The sequence below is a fragment of the Fistularia commersonii genome, chromosome 14 (genome assembly GCF_037954325.1).
Source record: "Fistularia commersonii isolate RoL2024-O1a breed Wild chromosome 14, RoL_Fcom_v1.0, whole genome shotgun sequence".
NCBI lineage: Eukaryota > Metazoa > Chordata > Actinopteri > Syngnathiformes > Fistulariidae > Fistularia > Fistularia commersonii.
Window position 1 is genome coordinate 8,480,329 of NC_141297.1, and position 20,048 is coordinate 8,500,376.

Here is a 20,048-nt window from a genome sequence, read left to right on the forward strand (position 1 = left end):
CTGTAGTTTTAAATGAGTTTTTTTTATGACAATTTATCAATTTAAAAAGGAGTAAGGGACGAGTGCTTCTCACCAAAGACTCAATACTACACATGTAACTCACACAACTATACTTTTATCATGAATTTAGCATTTTTCTTAAAACGTATAGAAAATGCAGAGATGGTGAGGCACTTGTGCAATTTAGTTTTTTTTGGAAATGCACTTTACATACTTAAGTAGTTCCCAAAGGCTAAAGTAAAATTATTTAGTTTTGTTCAAGCAGTGCGAAAGAAGGATAGTTTGAAATTTCAGATGCGTGATAAAGATTATGTGAGAAAAGGGCAGGAAAAAGTACAACAGATACAGTAAAATATAACCAATTTTTATTTAAATTAAATTGGTAGCACCTTTGTTTTTTTTTTTGTTTGTTTGTTTTTTTTTCAGAATTTTGGTCAGATATTGTAGACAAAAAGGAATCAAAAAAAATTTATTCTGACGTACAAAGACAAATTGTGACTGTCGAAACAAATACTTTTGGTCATCACAACTGGTACATTTTCATTGTCATGTTTTACTGGTTAAAATGCAGGCAATAATTGCATCCGACATTAAACACTATAGAAAACCCCAGGAAATACCCTCAAAGAAAACAATAAATGTAATGAACTTAAAATGACAAAGACAAACCTTTTTTTTTTTTTTGCAAAATTGAATCTAAGATTTACATTTGATTGAACTTGTGTGAGAATTATTGATGAACTTTGACAGCAAAATATTTTGTTATTTAGGCACAGAGAGAAGAATTCAACACAAGGCCAGCCTCAACGTGGGCCAGACAGATTATAATACAAAATGTGGAGCATCAAGAAGTACTGGACAATACAGGTGTTGGCCAATAAATACAGAGGAAAAAAAAACAACACTCACACGTTTAAAAAACAGTCTAATTTGATATTTTCAAGTGTTGCACTGCAAGTACCACAGCCGCTCGGCTTCACACTTGCTGTTGACAGTGTTTTCTCACGCCCAGCATGACACAGCAGAGTGTGTAGGTCTGCAAAAATCTCTTTCAGGCAGAACACCATTTATCTGTCCAGATTATTTTTTTGTTGTCGTTTTTTTTATTTTTAAAAAAGGCACAGTTTTCTCCTTCGGCACTGTCAGTATTTTAGAAAACAAGTGCACATTGCTTGTCAAATGCTAATGATGAAGAAGAAGAAGAAGAAAAAGCTGGGGGGGGGAAGTAACAAAAAGAAACAAAATGGAGACTGAGAACTGTGGTGTTCGGGGGTCATGGTATGTGCCAACGTATTCCAGTGTGGCTGCTTTTCGACGTACCATCCGTGCAGCATTCAGCTCGCTAAACCTAAGGCCGGTTACGCGAAACACTAGTGCTAACAGCGAGCAAGACACCGCCGTGTTTGGTAGATCGGAGTACAAATAAGTGAAGTTCAGGTTTGTTTGGCGCTCACTGACAAGTACGTAAGGCTGTTGACTGATTGAGGTACTGGGACTGTCCGTGGAGTTACAGAACTGGGTTGCATAGAAGAACCATGTTCACCATTTAAAATAGATTTCCTTATAAAACCAACCTATAAAAATGAAATCAGTCATGTATAAAATCTGGTGGATTTTTTTTTTTTTTTTTTTTTTTTAAAAAGCACTGATGTCTTTTTCTGACATTCCTTAAAGGCACAATAATATTAAAAAACAACAACAAAATAGTGTGAAAGTCAAGTCAGGGCAGGCAGGCTTCTGCTTTGGCAAAAGAACCACTTCACTTTTCTGACTGGTGTGATTGTGAGAGGAGTGCTTTGGTCGTCGTTTCCCGCTCGTCCTTGCAGTGCTTTCAAATAGCGGTTGTCGTTACTGTCAGCGCTGGGTTCATTTTTTTAACGAAAAGTACAGAAAAAGTCTCAGATTGCAATCTGTAGTCTGGGTTGAGTTGTAAGTTCAGAATGTCCTCGATGCTGAGCTTGCACGAGTGTCTGAACAGGGGATTTTGCGTGGAGACAATGTCCGGGGGAAAAAAAAAAAACAAAAAAACATCAGGTTTCTATGCTAAATTCTGCTGTTGCAGAGGAAGATCTCGAAAAGCAGCTTAGTGTCCTCGAAGCTGGTCCAGCCGGGCGTAAACGTCATCAGCCTGACTAAGTTCCTCGAACACGGGCAATAGGTTGAGGAGCTCGGCGTCATCGACGTCATCGAACCATGACACCACCGGGACCTGCAGATCACAAACACTCTTGTTTTATACACCGCCACGCAGTCCATAACACTTCGACTCACAGCAATCAAACTAAATTATACTACAGGAAACTTACTGAAAAAAATAAATACAATTAACACCATGCAATGAGAAATCCCAGTATCGGTGTCAGTCATGTATTCAGATCGATGTGGGTTCATAACCCCCCCCCCGCCAGGAACACAGATGAAGTCACATGACCAAACTTCTGTTTTTCCATAATCCCAATATTTTTTAAAACCTACTTTAAGATGAAGCAGATAAAGGCCTTTATATCTGGAGATGTTTTGGTCCCGGCTGAATGCGGGGGGTCTTTCACTAGCAAATTTATGTCAGTGTCCTTCTTTTTTCTGTTACTTGTTTGTTAAAATCTCAGGTAATTAAATGACTTTAAAGTCATTTTCTAATCCCCTATTTCCCCGGTGAATTTTAAAAGCATATTTATTAATTCATTCAAAGAAAAACAGCACAGAACCGAAGAAAATAAGTCGGAGAATGACGAAAGTAAAGGAAGAGCCACTCAGAGAAAGGTAAGTCTGCATAAAGTGTTGAAATAAATGCTTGAGTTTACATACATACATAGGGTATATACATACAACATATGTATATACTCTAAATTTCAAAGTCCGCATTGAGGCTGATGGTGGCCTGACTAATGCTAAGCTTAAGTGTCACTGGCGGGGTGGAACTCACAGCGTTATTGGGGTGGAAGATGTAGGAGGCAGGGGAGTTGTCCAGGATGAGGGTCTTGTGGAGGTCCCTGCCCAGCCGACTCAGGTCTTTCACGTAGCAGCCCTGGTGGAAAACACACGATTCCCGGAACAAGCGGGCCCGGAATACACCACACTGATCCAGCAGGTCTGTCACCGGGTCAGCGTACTGTGTGGGGGAGGGAAGGACAGGAGGGGGCAGCAGGGAAGGGAAAGGCAGGGGAGTGTAAACTAATGAAGCGGCGCTAATGCAAACAGTTTAATCTAGCCGTGAGGAAACGGAAGCAGAGAGGTGGCTCAAGCGCAGAGCGGCTCCTGTCACTCAAAACAACTATCGGGTGAGAGAGAACGAGAGAGAAAACGCCTCGGCAGGTGAGACCTCGGGTCAGAAATCAAAGGGGATAGCCAGCACTGATCGGATCTATTTTCAGGATCTGGTGTCGGGTACCTTGGCGAGACTGGCTGTAAACAGCACACACTCAAACAGCTCTCCCATTCTTTGCAGGAACTCGTCCACGTACGGCCTCTTCAGCACATACACCTGGAAAACAAACACGCCGGCGGTAAACAAGCGGTCGCTCTCTTAACCAACTCTTCGCCGTCTGGGCTCCGCAACTTTTCCACGTTCATAGCTTCTGAAATCAGCCACGTAAAAGTATGACAGCGAGGCCGTAGATCTCAAGAGCACTTGTCGGGGAGGTGCAATATTCGCAGCCTCTGGTGTGGGAGAAGATTACATCGCAAGAGAAATCGTTACATTTCATAGAACGGCACTTCGCTCGGTTATACTTAGGCCTCGAAAACACCAAACAAACCCTGTGAAATGTTGAACATGAAATCCACGAGCCGGGATTGTACTCATTGAGACGTGACAGAAATAAACTTAAAAAAAGGATAATAAATAAATACAAAAATAAAGACACCTGGTTGGAAGAGGAGGTTAAAAATGTTAATATGCACCAATGCGCATTTATAAAATATAAGGAACAGTTGATGGGGCCTGTGCATGGAGTACATGGAGCCATGTGCATGGAGTCCATGCTGCAAATAAAAATCTTAATTACTGATAAGCCTGTTGATTATTCTCATCAATTAATTCCCACACATCTATAAAACATCAGAAAATGGTTAAAAATTAAATGAGCATTTCCTAAATAACACAACACAAGCAAGAATTCTGGATTTTTTTTTTTTTTTTGAACGGAATAAGAGAAACCAATGAAGGGTGATCAGAGCACTTGCGAATCGGCTAAAAAAATTGCAGACAAAACAATGCTAAAAACAAAAAAGCTCAGGAACTTCTCGGGAGGACGGTTCACACATTTTTTGCGTTCGTCCATACGGCTGCTAACGGCCAGTTCCTGAAACAAGTAATCAAGAATAGGCCGTGGGAGAGTTAACCAGCCTATCCTGGATTACTTGAACCAGGCAGAGGCCCACACCGGCTCCCTCGCCAGAACACAGAGTCCGCGGGAATCACATTTCGCATTCAAGTAAAATTCCACATGTTGCAGGGAGCAAAGGGGTATTCGAGTGGGGGTGGGTGGGTGGGTTAGCTTCTCTTTGACGTCCTCTTCACACGGACCGGGATTATTTCTTCATCAAATCTTAAAATCGGCCGAAACGGGGATATTCAGCTTCTTAAATTAATATAATATTATGGAGAAGCCGGTTTTTCCACATCTGGGTTTGTACAATCAATGAAGCGAACATATAACTCAGTCAGTCTGCAGTTTTGGGGAGCAGTTTAACTCCACTTTCAGTCAAGTCTTCGTAAGTCCTCTTCTCACTACTGCTTACTAATCAATTACATTTCTCCGTTTTCACACTTACCAGGGACTGACTTTCTGATATATTTATTGATGAATTTTATTTAACTCTCTAGTTCTATATTTTGGGATCTGCTTTAATCTGTCAGTTTCCTTATGGAGTTTCCCAATCGTTTTGTTAATGAAAAAAAAAAGTGAGTAAATTAGCTCAACAAAAGTACCAACTTGCATGTTATTGTTAAAGCTATTGGTTCAAAATTCACATGTGCGTATACACAGTTAAAATGAATTGCTAATTTCCACAAAAGAAAGCAGGGTCACGGCTGGACGCCACTAGGCATACAGTGACGTATCACCGAGTCCTGAGCCGAAATGACTCATTTTCATGATCCGGCCCTTTCCTTGTGCCACATCTGGCCAGCAGAGGGCCCTGCGCGCCGCCTCTCTACATCCAGGGGGCCGATGGCTTTACAAGACCCATCCCTTTTCAGCTCGGCGAACCACTGCAAACACATAAACGCAACCTCTCGCCTGCAAACGCGCTCGTACAGTAGTTTACCTGGTGTGTGGTCCCCTCTATCTCCACGGGCACGATGAAGTCTGCATTGCTGATGGGCTGGGGGGTGGGAGGGACACAGAGAGAAACGGTTGGCATGCTGGTTCACATGAGCTCTGTACATTCACATGGCATTACATAACAAGTGAACAGCGAACACTTGGGAGGCCGACTCTACGCCGCTGCCATAAATAACAGAGCGTAGCCTACACAAACACAATGTAATGCACTTTGTGTTCCGCATGCGGGTCGTTTGGTCCGGGAAAGCGAGCGACAATTGCGGCGGGACCCGACCGCCGCCACCTGGGTATTAACCGAAACAATCCTCAAGTTAATCATTATGTATATCGATAAAAACAAGCAGAGCTTAAAGTCCCTTCCTTTTAAAGTGTTTTTCTACTCATCCCTGCAGATGAACCGTCCACTGCCGGCTGTTTTGATCACAGCGCGCAGATCCCACATCTGAATTAGTGTTATTTCTCTTAACTCAACAGATTCTTATGAATAACTCATTATCGCTCCATAAAAACAATAATAATTCTTCGCCTCAGAACTACTGCAGGCCGTTGTATCGCGGTGCTGTTATTGTACATTTGTCGACGGCACTCTTTCGCCGTCCTCCATGTGGGCTAAGGCTCTGCATGTTTAGCTCGTCAGACAGCGAAGGGTTCCTCTTTGAGAGACGGCAGTACAAGTGGAAACGGTGACATGACAAATATTTGGAATTCGGGTCTAATATTCGGCGCCACAAGTGCCTTCGGGTCACAATGACTGAGAATGGACTTTATATGGGAAGGAGGAGACGCCGGGAAGTCCAGGATGTGACATGAACAATGTATGAATATCATCTATTCCTGAGTTGTTGCAGGGAGGGGAAGTCAATGGCGGTTGACAAGTTTTTTTCTTCAAGAACACATAAGTTGCGGTATTTTTTGTGTTGTTTTATTACGTGTGAACAGGTGGGGGATCCCCCATAAAGAGAGAGGAGACGTTCCCCGTGTACCTTGAACGAGCTGTGCACCAGCGTCTCATCCAGGTCTATAACAACACAGATCTTTCCCTGGTCCTGGGCGTTCACCTCAGGCAGGAGGCTGGGTTCAGACAGCTGAGGAGAGACACACAAACACCCATGTATGGAAAGCATCTTCATCATCGGTCCGGTTTGTGCTGTGCGAATGCCTCTGGTGCATGACCGGTCCCGGAAGTACAGTTATTCGTATGAAAATCCAGACTTGAACACACAATTTCACCTCTGGGAAATTAGATAAGACAGGGGGTCAAGAGCGGGTGTGTGTGGGCAGCCGAGGAGGTGAACCACACACTCTCCAACCCTTCGTGCGGCTGCTCGGTGTAAAAACAGAGCGCGTTTGTGTATTTTATTATATTATTGAAACTATGCGTCCTTTTTACCTGCAGGAAATCGCATAACCACCATATCATCCAATTCTGTGTCGACTCCGCTTCGGTGCAGACTCCATCATTAATTATTGATGTATTACATAATGCGAAATATTTGCCCGAGAGTCCAAATCATAACATTATGAAAGTGTTCTTTCACTGAACAATAAGCATGATACAACCGAGCCCGACAGGCGCTGCCAGTGTTTTATTCAGTTTAATTTTGGTGATGGCCTGCCAGACAATAAGCAGGCCCTACAGATGCTTCTTCCTGTTTCCCCTGTGATGCTGGAGGACGTGCCTTGCCACCGCACAAACACGGCGTCTCATTTAAATGCCTCTTCCGTGGAACGGCCAATCCTATCGGCCCGATAGGGCTCGCCAGCGCCGGTCTTTTAGTTTACCATCCACCTCGGCAATTACGGGGGAAGGAGGAGGGGGGCGTTAACAAACGCTTCATCCCCGGCTTGCGCCTGCCGTCTGCTTCAAGGATTGATAGTCGCCCTCTGCGTCTTTATCCTCTCAGCGGGATCAAGAGTGAGCATCAAAGCGTTTCCATATCTGCAGACGGCTGCGGCGAGCGATCAGGATGTGTAGCTAAGGTTTTACCACACGGCTGAAAAAGGTAATAAGCGCGATTTTATGGCGGTTTATCACTACGAGCTGCTCGAACAGCCTCTTTTTTATGTTGCAAAGGTGCAACGAGGAAGTAAGAGGTGGACTAAAGGCAGCGCCGAGCTGCCGTCTCACTCTTGTTTTTGTGGCGTGAAAACATTGCAGGAATGAGGCGAGCGTTACCTTGACAACTGCCCCATTTTCCTGTGACTCTTGCAAGGCCTGCTGGGAAGGTGGCAGCAGTGGCGGAGGAGGTTTGGGGACATCCTGAGCTTGGATGCAGCAGAACAGAGCTTTGAAGATGTTGCAACTCCGAGGCTGTTTCAGGGCAGACCGGCTCACCTGTCCTGTTCGCGGCAGATAGAGAGGAACTTTCATGAGTCAGAAAGTAAATACAAATAAAAAATTAGGCAGTACTACTAGACGGGGTCTCCAGGGTGCTACTCTCTTTTTTTGGACATTTTCCGCAACAATGCAGCTGGAAAGAGACTCTAAATTTCTAATATAAACTAATAATTTGTGCCTTTTTTTTTTTTTTTTTTTTTTTTTTTTTTTTTTTTTTTTTTTTTTAGTTTTTAGATTTTTTTTCCCTAAAATTTCTCCTGAATTATTGTCAATCTCCTATTGTGCTCTTTGCTTCTAATTTCAACTGTTTTCGTTAATTGTTTACATGGAAGGTCTCATGGTAAATTCACATTTATGACCTGGTAATATTTAATTAACGTTAGGAAATCTTTAGGTTTTTTTGTAAGAAATGTATTAATTGTTTTTTATGTTCATTTCCATTTCTTTTCCAGGATTTTTTTTTCAAATATTCATGTCATAATAAGCAATTATTTTACTTATTTCCCCCCCCTATTTAAAATTGTTTACAATTTTTTAACACATTCTATGGAACTTTGAAGTTGATTAATTGGGTACTTCAGTTTTGTTGCATTTAAGGCAATTCTATGACTAATTTGTGTAATTTTTTTTTTGATTTTGTAGATTATTTCTTGTTAGTTGCAACTGAATTCTTTGAGCATTTAAAAGTAAATGTTCAAATCATTTTCCAGCACATTTGGCTTTTCTTCTCATGTTCCATGTGTTTTTCATGACTGGAAAATTGGTCAAATGGTTTTCCATGTTTTTCAGGTTTTACAGGAAGTGTGGGAACCTTGGCTCCTGGCTAAAATGCCACAACTGGTCAGCCAATGTAATTCAGTGCTACAAAAAATAAACTAAACAAACAAAAAACAAAAAATTAAGAAATAACATAGGAATTCTTAAACACACACACACACAAATCAAAATCAACCGTAAAATGTAGCAAATCCCACAAAATTAGACGTGACTTGCTTGAAACACACAACATGAGCCTCCCCGCTCATGAAGGCACCATCCATCTGTCTCCGAGGATGACACACACACACACACACACACACACACACACACACACACACACACACACACACACACACACACACACACACAAAATCTGTTTTTAATGCGCCTGCCTGCCTCTGCTGCCGCTGGAAATGGCTGGTACACGTTATATAATCACAGAGGGCGGGAAAACCCACACTTTTCAGCGGTACCTTCGACAGAAAACACAGACAGAAAACATTCCAACCATTTTCAACTCCCGAGAGCTTCTTTTTCTCCTTTCTTTCTTTCTTTTTTTTTTTTCTTTTGGGGTTGGGAGGGGGCTCCCAATGCAAGCCAGAACTCCCCGACGGTGGGTCAGCAAGCCGGACAACCGGTCACACCTCGGTGGTCAGAACCGGGGGGGGCGTGGGTTTTTTTTTTGATCAGTCACTGTGACGCGACCTGTCCGGCCTTTTAACAAGACCTGAGCTTCGCGGTGCAGGAAAGCAAGAGAAACAGCCAACTATGAAAAAAATAAAAACCTCCGCCCCATCCAGTTGGGTTTCATGTGAGGACTTGCAAAAACAGGCAGAAATTATACCAGAATGTATATCAATATGGCAGATCATAAACACTCCAGTGGGAAGGGGAACTGTTGATAAACAAGAGGAAAGTGTGCCAGTCTGGTGAAAGCCCACACATTTGTGTATTTAAATCTATGGTGTCACACACACTGGGGCCGTGAAGATATAATGCAGACACACCAGCGTTACACAACTCCTGTGTTTATGAGACAAAGGGATCCTCATTTTTTGATTTTGCTGAGGTCTTTCATTTGTCCAGCACCTTCGGTGCAAAAAATCCACATGATTTGCCCCCCGCGAACGTTGTAGCCCCTAAGTCGGCCAATTGATTTCCCACAGGAAGACAGTATTGGTAATGTATGACATACATTAAACCACCCCCCAACCGCCCCACCACACACACACACACACACACACACACACACAAAATTACACACACCCCTCCCTTACTTGGAGAGGACAGAGGGATTAATCCTGCAGAGATTTATAAGTGACAGAATGACTGATCCGGCTGGTAGACGTTTGACTTACACCGAGCTGCTGTGACAGGGGAAAAAAATGATCACCGGAAAAACGACTGGGGTGGGAGTGGGTGGGGTGTGTGTGTGTGTGTGTGTGTGGGGGGGGGTGACCTGCAATCACGTAAAGTCCACGATAGAGGGGAGTTTGTGTGCGTGTGTGTGTGTGGAGGGCTGGATCAATAAGTAAAGAGGCTCTTTTTCAAACCCAGGAAGGGGGGTGGGGGTGGGAAAAGGGCGCAAACAACGAAATCTTTGAAACGGCGCTACAATGGGCGTGTGCAGGGGGGTGTGTGTTTGTGCATTCCGCTGTCAATACCGCGGCACCTGGTGCCTCCGCCGCCTTCAGCCCAGCGGCGGGGAATATTTCCCCCATTACAAACCCTGTCTTCGCCCGCTATCGGGGAGGGAAATTGGTGGAAACAGTGCAGCAGCAGCAGCAGCAAAATCCCCCCACACACCCTCCTCCTTCTCCTTGATGCCCTGTAAGGCGCACTGATATGTGCCCACCCCCTCCTCCTCCTCCTCCTCTTCCTCCAAAATGTGACCAAACACCCCCCCCCCCTCTCTTTTTTTTTTTAAATATGAGGAAAACAGCGCAGTTTCCTGTCGCTACTTCTCGCCCTGCTCCCCCCATGCCGGACCTGCTAGTAGTAGGTTATGGGATGGAGCCAAACAAGCTGGAACCTGTGAGACATAAATACACGGTTCGGAAGGAAACAAAAAATAGCCACGATCATCGACAGCAGCGCAGACGATCACATGTAAAGGCGCAGTAAGAGCATTTTTTTTTCTAATCCAAGAGTCCCCCCCCCCTCACAATAGATCTTTAATCGTCGGCAGGACAAGAAGTTGGGGAGGAAAAAGTGCGCAACAAAAAACAAAAACAAGAATTATTCCCTTTTCTTTTCTATCAACAACTGCAGGTGCAAGAAGAATGTACCCTGCGCCAAAAATAATCACAAACACAGACCCACCAGACTGGTTTCATATTCAAATAAAAAAAGAAAGACAGACGGGTTTTAAACTAGAGGAGGGTGGATTAATATAGCAGATCTGTTCGGTGAGAGTTGAAAAATAATAACGAAAAAAAAAAACAACAATGCGCCTCAAACCGCGCTCTGCGTCCGCAGCGCTCAACTGTCAAAACAGGCGCACAAGAGGGAAAACACATTATTAATCACTAATCGCGCTCGACAGCGAGACACGGGGATTGTTATTTTTCAAATTTAAACACACACACACACACAAACAAACAAGGCGCTGGCTCGTCTCACCTGTTTTCGGTGACACTTGAATGTCTTCTTTCTGCACTTGGGTGATAACAGAACTTTCCATCTGACAATCACGGAGCCCTCAAAATCCTCAAATCCTGTCCGCGAGCACTGATGGGCATCCCTCATTGGGGTTTTTTTAATTCTCAATCCCGCTCAATGTATCACCGTTTGGGAACTTGTCATCCACCTCAATCCTGGACAGACTACCGGGGGGCTTTATCTGCTTCCTTGGCTTTTTTTTTCCTCTTTATTCCCCCCGCCGTTTCTTCTTGTCGTCTTCCTTCCCTCCTTCGGCGTCCACCCCGGCGGAGGCGGCAAGGCACTTGGCTCGGTGTTTTGTTTTGTTGTTTTTTTTTTCCTTCTTCTTCTCCCTTCTCTATTTAAGAGACCGTCTTTTCGTTTTTTTTTTTAATTTTACTGCTGCTAATGCGGGGTCTCACCGAGCAGCTCCCCCCCTAGTCTCTCGTCGCAGCAGCGAAGTCCTCACTTTTGCACCAACAACATGGAGAATCCAGGCGAGAGAAGGAAAACAACCGAGGAAATGGGGCAAGGGAGGGCGGTTTCAAGCCCCCCGTTACTACAGATAAACAACATCGTCCGGAAGGCGTTAAAAAGCGTCGAAAAACAACAAGTACCCGGGGTTAAACGTCGTTTAAACGCGGAAAAAACGCGACGCGGGTGAATTTACGCTAAAAACGCCCGTTTTGTTATCCTCCGACGCTTTGTTTTTCTACGGTTGGGACTCCGCGGGCGTCTTGAAACCGTCCCCGGTCGCTGATTGGACGGTCGGAGTCACGGGGGGGCGTGGCCGAGGCATTCCTCTCCGTCTTGCACGCTCCACATTCCGGCGCTCGCTCCCGCGCGTGAGCTCACTTTGTTTGTGAATTATTTAGAAAATAAATAAACAAAGTGGGACGTGAGTCACGTGACTGCAACTCTTTCTTTCTTTTTCTTTCTTTCTTTTTTTTTTTAATTTTTTTTATTTTTATTATTATTCCCACATTTTATTTTTCTATTTATTACTCCAGGCCTGTTCACGCTGATCTCAACCACAGCTTAAAATACTGACATTATTTCTCGTTTTTTTTAAACCTTAAATTAAAGAGGCATATTATTCGCTTTACAAATAACTGCTTATTATCTCACCAAGTTTCATTTAGAATAATTATGGTGTACTGTTTTACTTGTCCTTAAAATTATTTAACCTTCCCCCTTCCCTCGCTTACCCCATCTTAATGATTTTCGAACCTACTCTTGCATTAATTATAGGTTTACATGTATATTATTAAATGTGCAAATACATCGTAGGGTCTCCAAATACGTATTATTATTAGACAGAATTGAGTGTGATTTTAAACTGAAGTGCCATTTAAAATGAGCGGTGTTTACATGTAGAAGAGTTACAGCACCCTCTTATTAAGGAACTATGTCCAGTCATTAAACAGAGATTACATTACATCAAGATCCAGGGCTGGATTAAGGATGAATGAGGCCCCCGGGCACAAAATTATGGTCACCCCGCCTCCATTACAGATTCTTTCCACAAGTATTTAATTACAGATACACTCCCATCCCCCCCCCAGCCACACAAAAGCACTCAAAATTAAATTGTGATGCAGTATAATCGATATTGCATGTATCTTTATCATTTGGTCTGACAATTTGTTTTATTTATTTGGTATTTGCTTCTGGTGAAAATTTTTGTTTGCCTGATATTTTTTTTTATTATTATTTAACTTTTTTGCTGCTACGACATTTCATCTGCAAGTTTATTTGATTTTTCAGAAAAAAAGAGGGAATATTTTCAAGAAACCAGTGAAATACCGGAACATGTGTCAAATTACTCTTAAAAAAAATGCAAGAAATCGGTGCGCAGTTACACAAAACTGACCAATAAATCAGATAACCAAGATTTTTTTGAAACTCTCCAGAAACGTTAGTACATTATTTAAATAATACACATATCATCAGATCATAAATTTTTGTGTTTTTTTTTTTTTTGAGGATGAACTACTTTGCTGTGCACACAGTTTGCACATATATTTTATTTCAACTTTTTATTCAAGCACACTAATGGGCCACATTTGTTCTCCGTAGGCGAGAGGAATGGAGGAGGTAGGAGAGGGCAGAGTGAAACCGTTGACCCAGGCTCCTCATTTTCTCCCTTATTCTACTTCCCTTTCTAGTGACACAAAAGTAAAACTGTTTTTCTTGAAAAGAGAAGGGAGGACACAAGTTGGGAGGCAGGGAGCCCTCGTGCTCCTCGGTTACAATTATTACCAGGCGACTTTTGGGAAATAGTGAAAAAAATAATCACTTCAGTCACATCTGTCAGGGCTCAGGCTTGTCTTCAAGTTTAGCCATTTACTGGGAATTAAACGGACATAAAATAAAGCTGCTTGCTCTTGGTTTTAAACAGACTGGACCAGAAAATTAGTGAGAAAAACAGTAATTGCTTCGGTGTTGAGAAGAAAAATCTTAATCTCACCCAGCCTCTCTGACCTGATCTTTCAAAGATAATAAATAATAAGATATTTCTTTTTTTTTCATGTTCTAGTGATTTCCTACGGATTTCAGGTATTTTCCAGCTATATTTTAGTTTTTTTATCATTAATGTAACTCGAAAAAAAACATATTTCAATGAAATTTCTTTCTAGCTGAATTTATTGTTTATTTCTAGACGTAGACATTATCTCTGCCATTATGTTTATTCATTCTTAGTTATTGCTTATCCTAAGACAATTCCTTGATTAGGCTCATGTAATTTGTTGCTGTTTTTTTCAAAATGGAAATCTCTTGCTCTTTTAAGGGATTTCCTAATGACTTGTTTTGACTTATTGGCCTTTTGCTTAAGGCAGTTCCTGCTGATTTAAAACCAAAAAAATCAGGTCAAATAGTTACAAAAACAAAACCAAAGGAAGATTTTTACCAGATTTACTGATTTGTGGCACAAAGCGCAATATAACTTGAGACCATTGACCATATTTCAGCCTGGAGGGCGACAATCTGAACTGCGATATTACAAGAACCATAAAGAAAGGGCCGGATGCTCATGAAGTGAGTATCCGGAATGCAAAGGTAGCAGATGAAGTAGTGATAAAGAGTAGCGGACTGTGTCGTGTGTTGGTTTGATGAAGTTTCCCGGTTTTATGTTGAACAAACATCACACTCGATAGATTTCCTTGAAGTTTGGCGGCGGTCTCATACGAAAGGGCCGGGTTTGCGACATAAAAAATTCTCAACCTCCAGTAGAAGAGTTTTGCGAGAAAAAAACTTGGGTCACACCCAGTCCAGAAACTCAAGTCTCGCAAGAAAGTCCAGAGTCTTGAGCCAGTCTGGACAGGCTTTTTAAAATGCAAATGGAACTTTAAGTAAGTTTGTACCTTTTGGACTCAGGGGAGAATATCGTGTCCTTCGAGTTACAGTGGCCCTAAGTGATGTCATGCAAATGGGACTTCTAGTAGCTTTGTACCTTTTGGACTCAGGGGAGAAAATCGAGTCCTTTCAGTTACAGTGGACCCAAGTGACCTCATGCAAATGGGGCTTCTGGTAGGTCTGTACCTTTTGGACTTTTGGGAGAGAACCGAGTCCTTTGAGTCACAGTGGACTCAAGTGATGTCGTGTGTTGGTGGTGCATCTGTCAAAAGATGCAGGTCTTTTGTGATTTTGTTTCATTATAAGACCAATGTCTCAATTGGGAAAAATCAACCAAATTGGCAAGAATGAGTGAATAGTTGTCTGTCTATATATGTGGCCCTGCGATTGACTGTCAACCAATCCAAGGTGTACCCCGCCTCTTGCTTGATGACAGCTGGAACAGGCTCCAGTATCCCCCGCGACCCTGAGTACAGGATAAGCGGCAGATGATGGATGGATGGATGGATAGATGGATGGATGGATGGATGGATAAATCCAATGTCATCAAACATGTTTCAAGTACAAGTCCAAAACAATAACGAAAATTGATATTTCTTGTAAATGACCTAACTTCTTCTTCTCCCTTCCGCTGTTCCCTTCAGGGGATTCCCATAGTGAATCATCTTCCTCCGTCTAACCGTGTTCTCTAACCCCTCTTCTGCGACATCAACTAACCTCATGACCTCTTTCACGCCATCCTTAAATCTCCTCTCTGGTCTTCCTCAGGACTCCTGTCCAGCAATTCCAACCTCAGCACCCTTCTACCCACATCTTCACCATCCATCCTCTGCACATGTCCAAACCATCTCAGTCTGACTTAGTCTTCAGACCATCTAACATGTAACCGATCCTGTCCATCGTCCTCCCTCACAAAGAGAACTTCTATATCTTTATCACTGCTACCTCCAGTTGTACCTCCTGTCTTTTCCTCAATACCATTGTCTGTAAAATATACATTGTTTGTCTCAACACCATCTTGCACACTCTTCTCCACCCATTCCAACCTGCTTGTGCATGTTTCTTCACCTCTTTTCTGCACTTTGTTACTCTGGACTGTTAACCTTAAGTACTTGCAATCCTCCACTTTCTTCATGTCCACTCCCTGCACCTTCACCATTCCACTTGGGTCCCTCTTACTCTCATACTTGTGTTCTGTCTTGTTGCAGTTAACCTTCATTCCTCTCCTTTCCAGAGCATGCATCCGACTCTTGAGCCTTTCCTCCTCCTGCGCCCTGCTCTCAGTACAGATCGCAATGTCATCTGCAAACATCACTCCATGGTGATCCCTGTCTAACCTCATCTGTCAGCCTGTCCATCACCAGAGCAAACAAGAAAGGGCTCAGAGCGGATCCCTGGTGGATTCAGGCTTTTAAATGTCCCAAAATCAATAATAAAAAAGTTAATTTCAAGGTAAAACGATAGAAAAGACAATTTCCCTTCTTTTTTAATTACCAGAAGTTATTTAATACAAATGGTTAAAGACACTTGAGGCAGTAGCCAGGTATGAAATCATAATATAAGACGAAAAACATATGGCTGAAAATGTGCGTTTTTCTGTATTTTAGGGGTCTTGACCCCCAGACATGGCATGTGCAGCGACATCATGGCGTCTTCATCATTCACTGGTAAGCACTTATTACCCTTTATTTTTATATCAACGCAGGTGAGTTTTTATTCTTTCTATTTCATGCAGCACGGCTGCAAGAGTCTGGTGCGTCACCTGACTGATGGTAAACAGCGGTGAGATCCTGTGACATCATGTTAGGGTTCAGGAGCGAAAACCGGTTTGTCTCATGCAGCTTAAATAAATATAAATATCAGCTCATAAAACCAACTGGTTCTCAGCATGAAGAAAAAAGATCTTAAATTGATTTTCCTTTATTGGTTATTTTTTTCCCTTCCACTAATTTCATGGCACTTCTTTTCTGATGTTTCAATGCTTGACCGCTGATTTTAAACCCTATTTCTGTGGAATTTTCTGTAATTATTGCTGATTTTGTTTGTTTTTCTTGGTCATTTTATAGCTATTTCAGGGAATTTCTTGTATATTCCCTCCCCCCAATATCCTGATTCATTTTCAGGAAACATCTTGGTGATGTTCGAATACTTTGAAGCTGATTTGGAAGATATTGACGTCGATTTCTGACATAATTATTTTGACATTTTTTTTGGTAATGTTACAACTCAATAACTTGAATTACTTTATGGACTACTTTATGCTATTTGCTGGTACTTAAAAAAAAAAAAAGGTTTTCTGTCAATAAATAAGCAATTTGTTTGTTGTTTTTTTTTTGTGTCTCTTAAGGGTATGTGTTGGATTGTTTTCACAAATATTTCAAATATTTTCATGCATCCCCTCACAAAGACCTAAATGCTGATTTTCAATACAATTTTGTGGCAGACATTTACAGACAATTTTATTTTACACTAAATTATAGCAAATTTATAGCAGATTTTTTGTTTTCCAATGTGCTGCGTGAGGCAATTTTCACATTCAGTTTTTGATACATAGCTTTTTATTTGAAATTTTATTGCTATTAAGTTTTAGGTAATTTGTGTTGATTTGCACCGCTAAATTCTAGCTGACCGGAGGGCAGTTAGAGGCTGACGTCTCGAGAGAATTAACTGCCAATTTGAAGGGATTTTGTTTTTTTATTTTAAAAAAAGCTGCAGTTTTTGCATTTCTTTAGAGCAGAGACCGTGGACCAGTACCAAGCTACGGACCATTTGCTGTTGGCCCCTGAGAAAGAAAAAATTATACGTATTTTATTTTCCTTAGTTTTCCTGATATTTTATTTTGAAATATTGCTACTTCTGCCTGTGCCTCACTCATGCAGTTGAAACAGTTGTAGTGTTTTTCCATGCATCAGTAAGTTGGCAAGGTAACCCTCGCTAAGATGGCCCACAAACAAGCTCAGGGCTCCCACTGATTCTGCATTACTGTACTGATGTGATAAACATTTAACAGTTATTAAAAGTGCATAATATTAAGTGTAGTGGTTACATTTACATTCTCTACATTCCTCTTTTTCTTTTAATTACCATCCTGTGAAAATATTGTCCGTGTCACAAAAAAGTTGAGGAAAAGGCTGATTATTTAGGTGCCTATTTATAATATCATTTTTTTTAAGATAATTTCAGCTAATTTCTGGATGAATTTGATGTAATTTTTGCAGATTTTTCTTTTTAAATGTTTATTTACTGACTAAAAATCCCGCCTTTAGTTAAATTCACAGGCAACACATCAATAAAACAAAAGTGCCAATTTAATGATTCATGTTCCTACGGCGAAGGAGTCAAATGACAGAATGATTAGCAGGCAAGGCGATGCAAGCGAGCCAGATGACATTGGGTAGGTTTGGAAGGATTGGCCAGTTTTCCCCAAGGAGGGAAACAACATGTAAAAAATGTTAATGGATGGGCAAACCGAGCCTCGTCCTCTGGGTCCAAAACCCGTGCGAGGCCTTTACGCGGCGGCCACCACAATGGAGGACACAAACAAGAATGGCGCCGCCGCTGTTTGCATTCCTGTTGTCCGACATTCGACGGCAGCCGCGACAGATGTGTGTAAAAATATATGCAAAACAAGTGCGAGCCGCACAGCTGGAAAACATCACGCGGTCTAAAGCTGATGCCACTGTTTACCAAATCAACTCGTGCCGTCTCCTGGTGGAAACATTCCTCCGTGGAGACGGGCGGACAGGTAGGGGGGAGGGGGATAGGGGCGTGGGGAGAGCGGAGGCCCTCGGGCCCCTGCCGCCGTTTTCCCTGGAAAAATGTGTCCAAGCCGCAGGACTTCCAGGAGAACGATCTTTCATCAGTCAGCGGGCCTGAGGGTCCGGCATAGTGTGGGGGAATTGAATCAGAGGAGCGGCGAAAAAAGAGGAGGGGTCCGATCCGGATCCAGTATCACGTTAGGGGTTATTGATTCCCGATCGGTTCCGTTCGGAGTCGTATTACCTAAAGGGTCTAGAGTTCAAGGACGCCCTGCATCTGATACCGTCGACCAGGTTCTGTGCTCGTTTGTTTTGTTGACGAGTGTTAAGAATATACATGAAAAAAAAAAAAAAAAATCGATCAAAATCTGGTAATTTATGAAAAAAAAAAAAAAATGTTGTGGATTTTCTGCTAATTAAAAAAAATTTTTTTTTTTAAAGGAAATGTCCTTGATTGACACCTAGCTATTGTCCATCGAAAACAAGCCGGAGAGGGGAAGAATTGGACATTTGTCAAAATATGTTGATTTTCTAGGATTTTTTTTTTTAAACCTAAATGATACTTAACACTTCTGTGTTAATTCTGAGAGTAATGCCAAGCCCATTTTAAGTGCACGTCTCTAATTTTTTTGTGTTTGTTTATTGTTTGACATTGCTTTTCAACTGAAACTCCTGGAATTTTTTTTTTTACCAAAAATTTTGGTAAACATGTTATTTTCTTAATGTTTTATGAGAATTTTAGATTTTTTTTTTTTTCATGTTAACCTTCAGTGAATTCTTGCACATATCTGGGTCAGCACTTGGCAGTGTTAATAATGTAAGGAAATTTTATGTTGAATTGAAGGGAAATTTCTGAATTTCCCTTCATATTCCTGGATTTTTTTTCCCCAAAAATTTTGGTCAAAACTTAATTTTTTTTTCCTATTTTTGGCCCCATCTTTTTTCATGTATCTATTTTATGTTATTTACGGGAATCAGTTACTAATTTTAAGTCCAATTTTATTCATTTTTCATGGTTTAGAGTGTTTTTGGTGATATTTCACAGCTGTTTTTCAGATCCTTTCCAGTCCTATAGTGGGTGATTTCACGTCGACCTCCTCAGCGATTTCATCACGAACTCCGACATGTATAGATATTGATTTGATTCTATGTCCCTCCTGTGCCGGGGCAGCTGTTCACTCTTACATAAGGAGGTTTACAGTGAGCGTTCAGCTCGGCGAGGACAAACCTCATTATTCATCGGGCGACAGAAACCCCGAGAGTCGCCGGGCGTCGCGTTCGCCGTGGCCTCCTGCCTTCCACGCTGCATCCACTCGTGCTCAGGACGAACTGGCTGCTGAGATCTGCTCGCAGCATCAGAGCCTCATGCAGGGCCGGGGCTGTAGGGTCCACAGTCATGTGATTTGCTGGAAGAGGACCCCCACCACCACCACCACCACTCACCCTCCCTTCATAGGCCTGCCCCCGAGTGGCCTCCGCTAGAAGTTTCCAGGAAAAGGGGCCTAGTGGACAGGCTGTGAGGCCTAGGCAGGGAGACATTGGCTCATTGAGAAAAACAAAAACAGAGAGGGGCGGTGGGAAGACTCTCCCCTCTTACATAACCCAGCCTCCATGACAGGGAGGGAGAGAGTGGAGAAGAGGAGGAGGAGACAGAAAAAAAAAATTCCCCGCCACGATGCAGAGGGGGGAAAAAAAAAACCTGTCCGGCCGCCTCGCTGCTAGTCGGGCTGAACCTGCAGCGCGTCGGTGTTGCACAACAGTCGTGGCATTCTGCAGACCGGATTCGTCTCCCAGGGCGAGTCTCTGTGCAAGCGACACGGGAAACGTGACGGCTCCCGGCCGTCTGTCACAGCCCGGCGCCGCGCTGACTGGCCCCAGTGAGCGGCCTGCGCTGCCCCCTCGTGGCCGAAG

General features: G+C 42.6%; 1 protein-coding gene and 1 long non-coding RNA gene across 3 annotated transcripts; one reads left to right on the forward strand and one right to left on the reverse strand.

The window, feature by feature from the left end:
* Positions 1-454: 454 nt before the first annotated feature.
* On the reverse strand, positions 455-11,705 carry ctdsp2 (CTD (carboxy-terminal domain, RNA polymerase II, polypeptide A) small phosphatase 2). 2 transcript variants are annotated; one of them, XM_086159871.1, is made up of 7 exons: positions 11,005-11,705; positions 7,462-7,625; positions 6,269-6,370; positions 5,269-5,325; positions 3,389-3,481; positions 2,924-3,109; positions 455-2,209 (listed from the first exon to the last, which is right to left on the reverse strand). In XM_086159871.1, exons 1-7 carry the CDS (start codon positions 11,063-11,065, stop codon positions 2,084-2,086), a joined length of 789 nt encoding a protein of 262 aa, XP_086015997.1. In that variant the 5' UTR covers positions 11,066-11,705; the 3' UTR covers positions 455-2,083. The 2 variants fall into 2 exon arrangements, with proteins under 2 accessions (XP_086015997.1, XP_086015998.1); XM_086159872.1 differs by lacking the exon at positions 6,269-6,370 and having other exon boundaries at positions 11,005-11,209.
* LOC147227180 (uncharacterized) lies at positions 10,365-19,261 on the forward strand. The gene is made up of 3 exons (XR_015107133.1): positions 10,365-10,502; positions 15,987-16,046; positions 19,183-19,261. It is a non-coding gene; the product is annotated as an uncharacterized LOC147227180 (long non-coding RNA).
* The last annotated feature ends 787 nt before the right edge of the window (positions 19,262-20,048 follow it).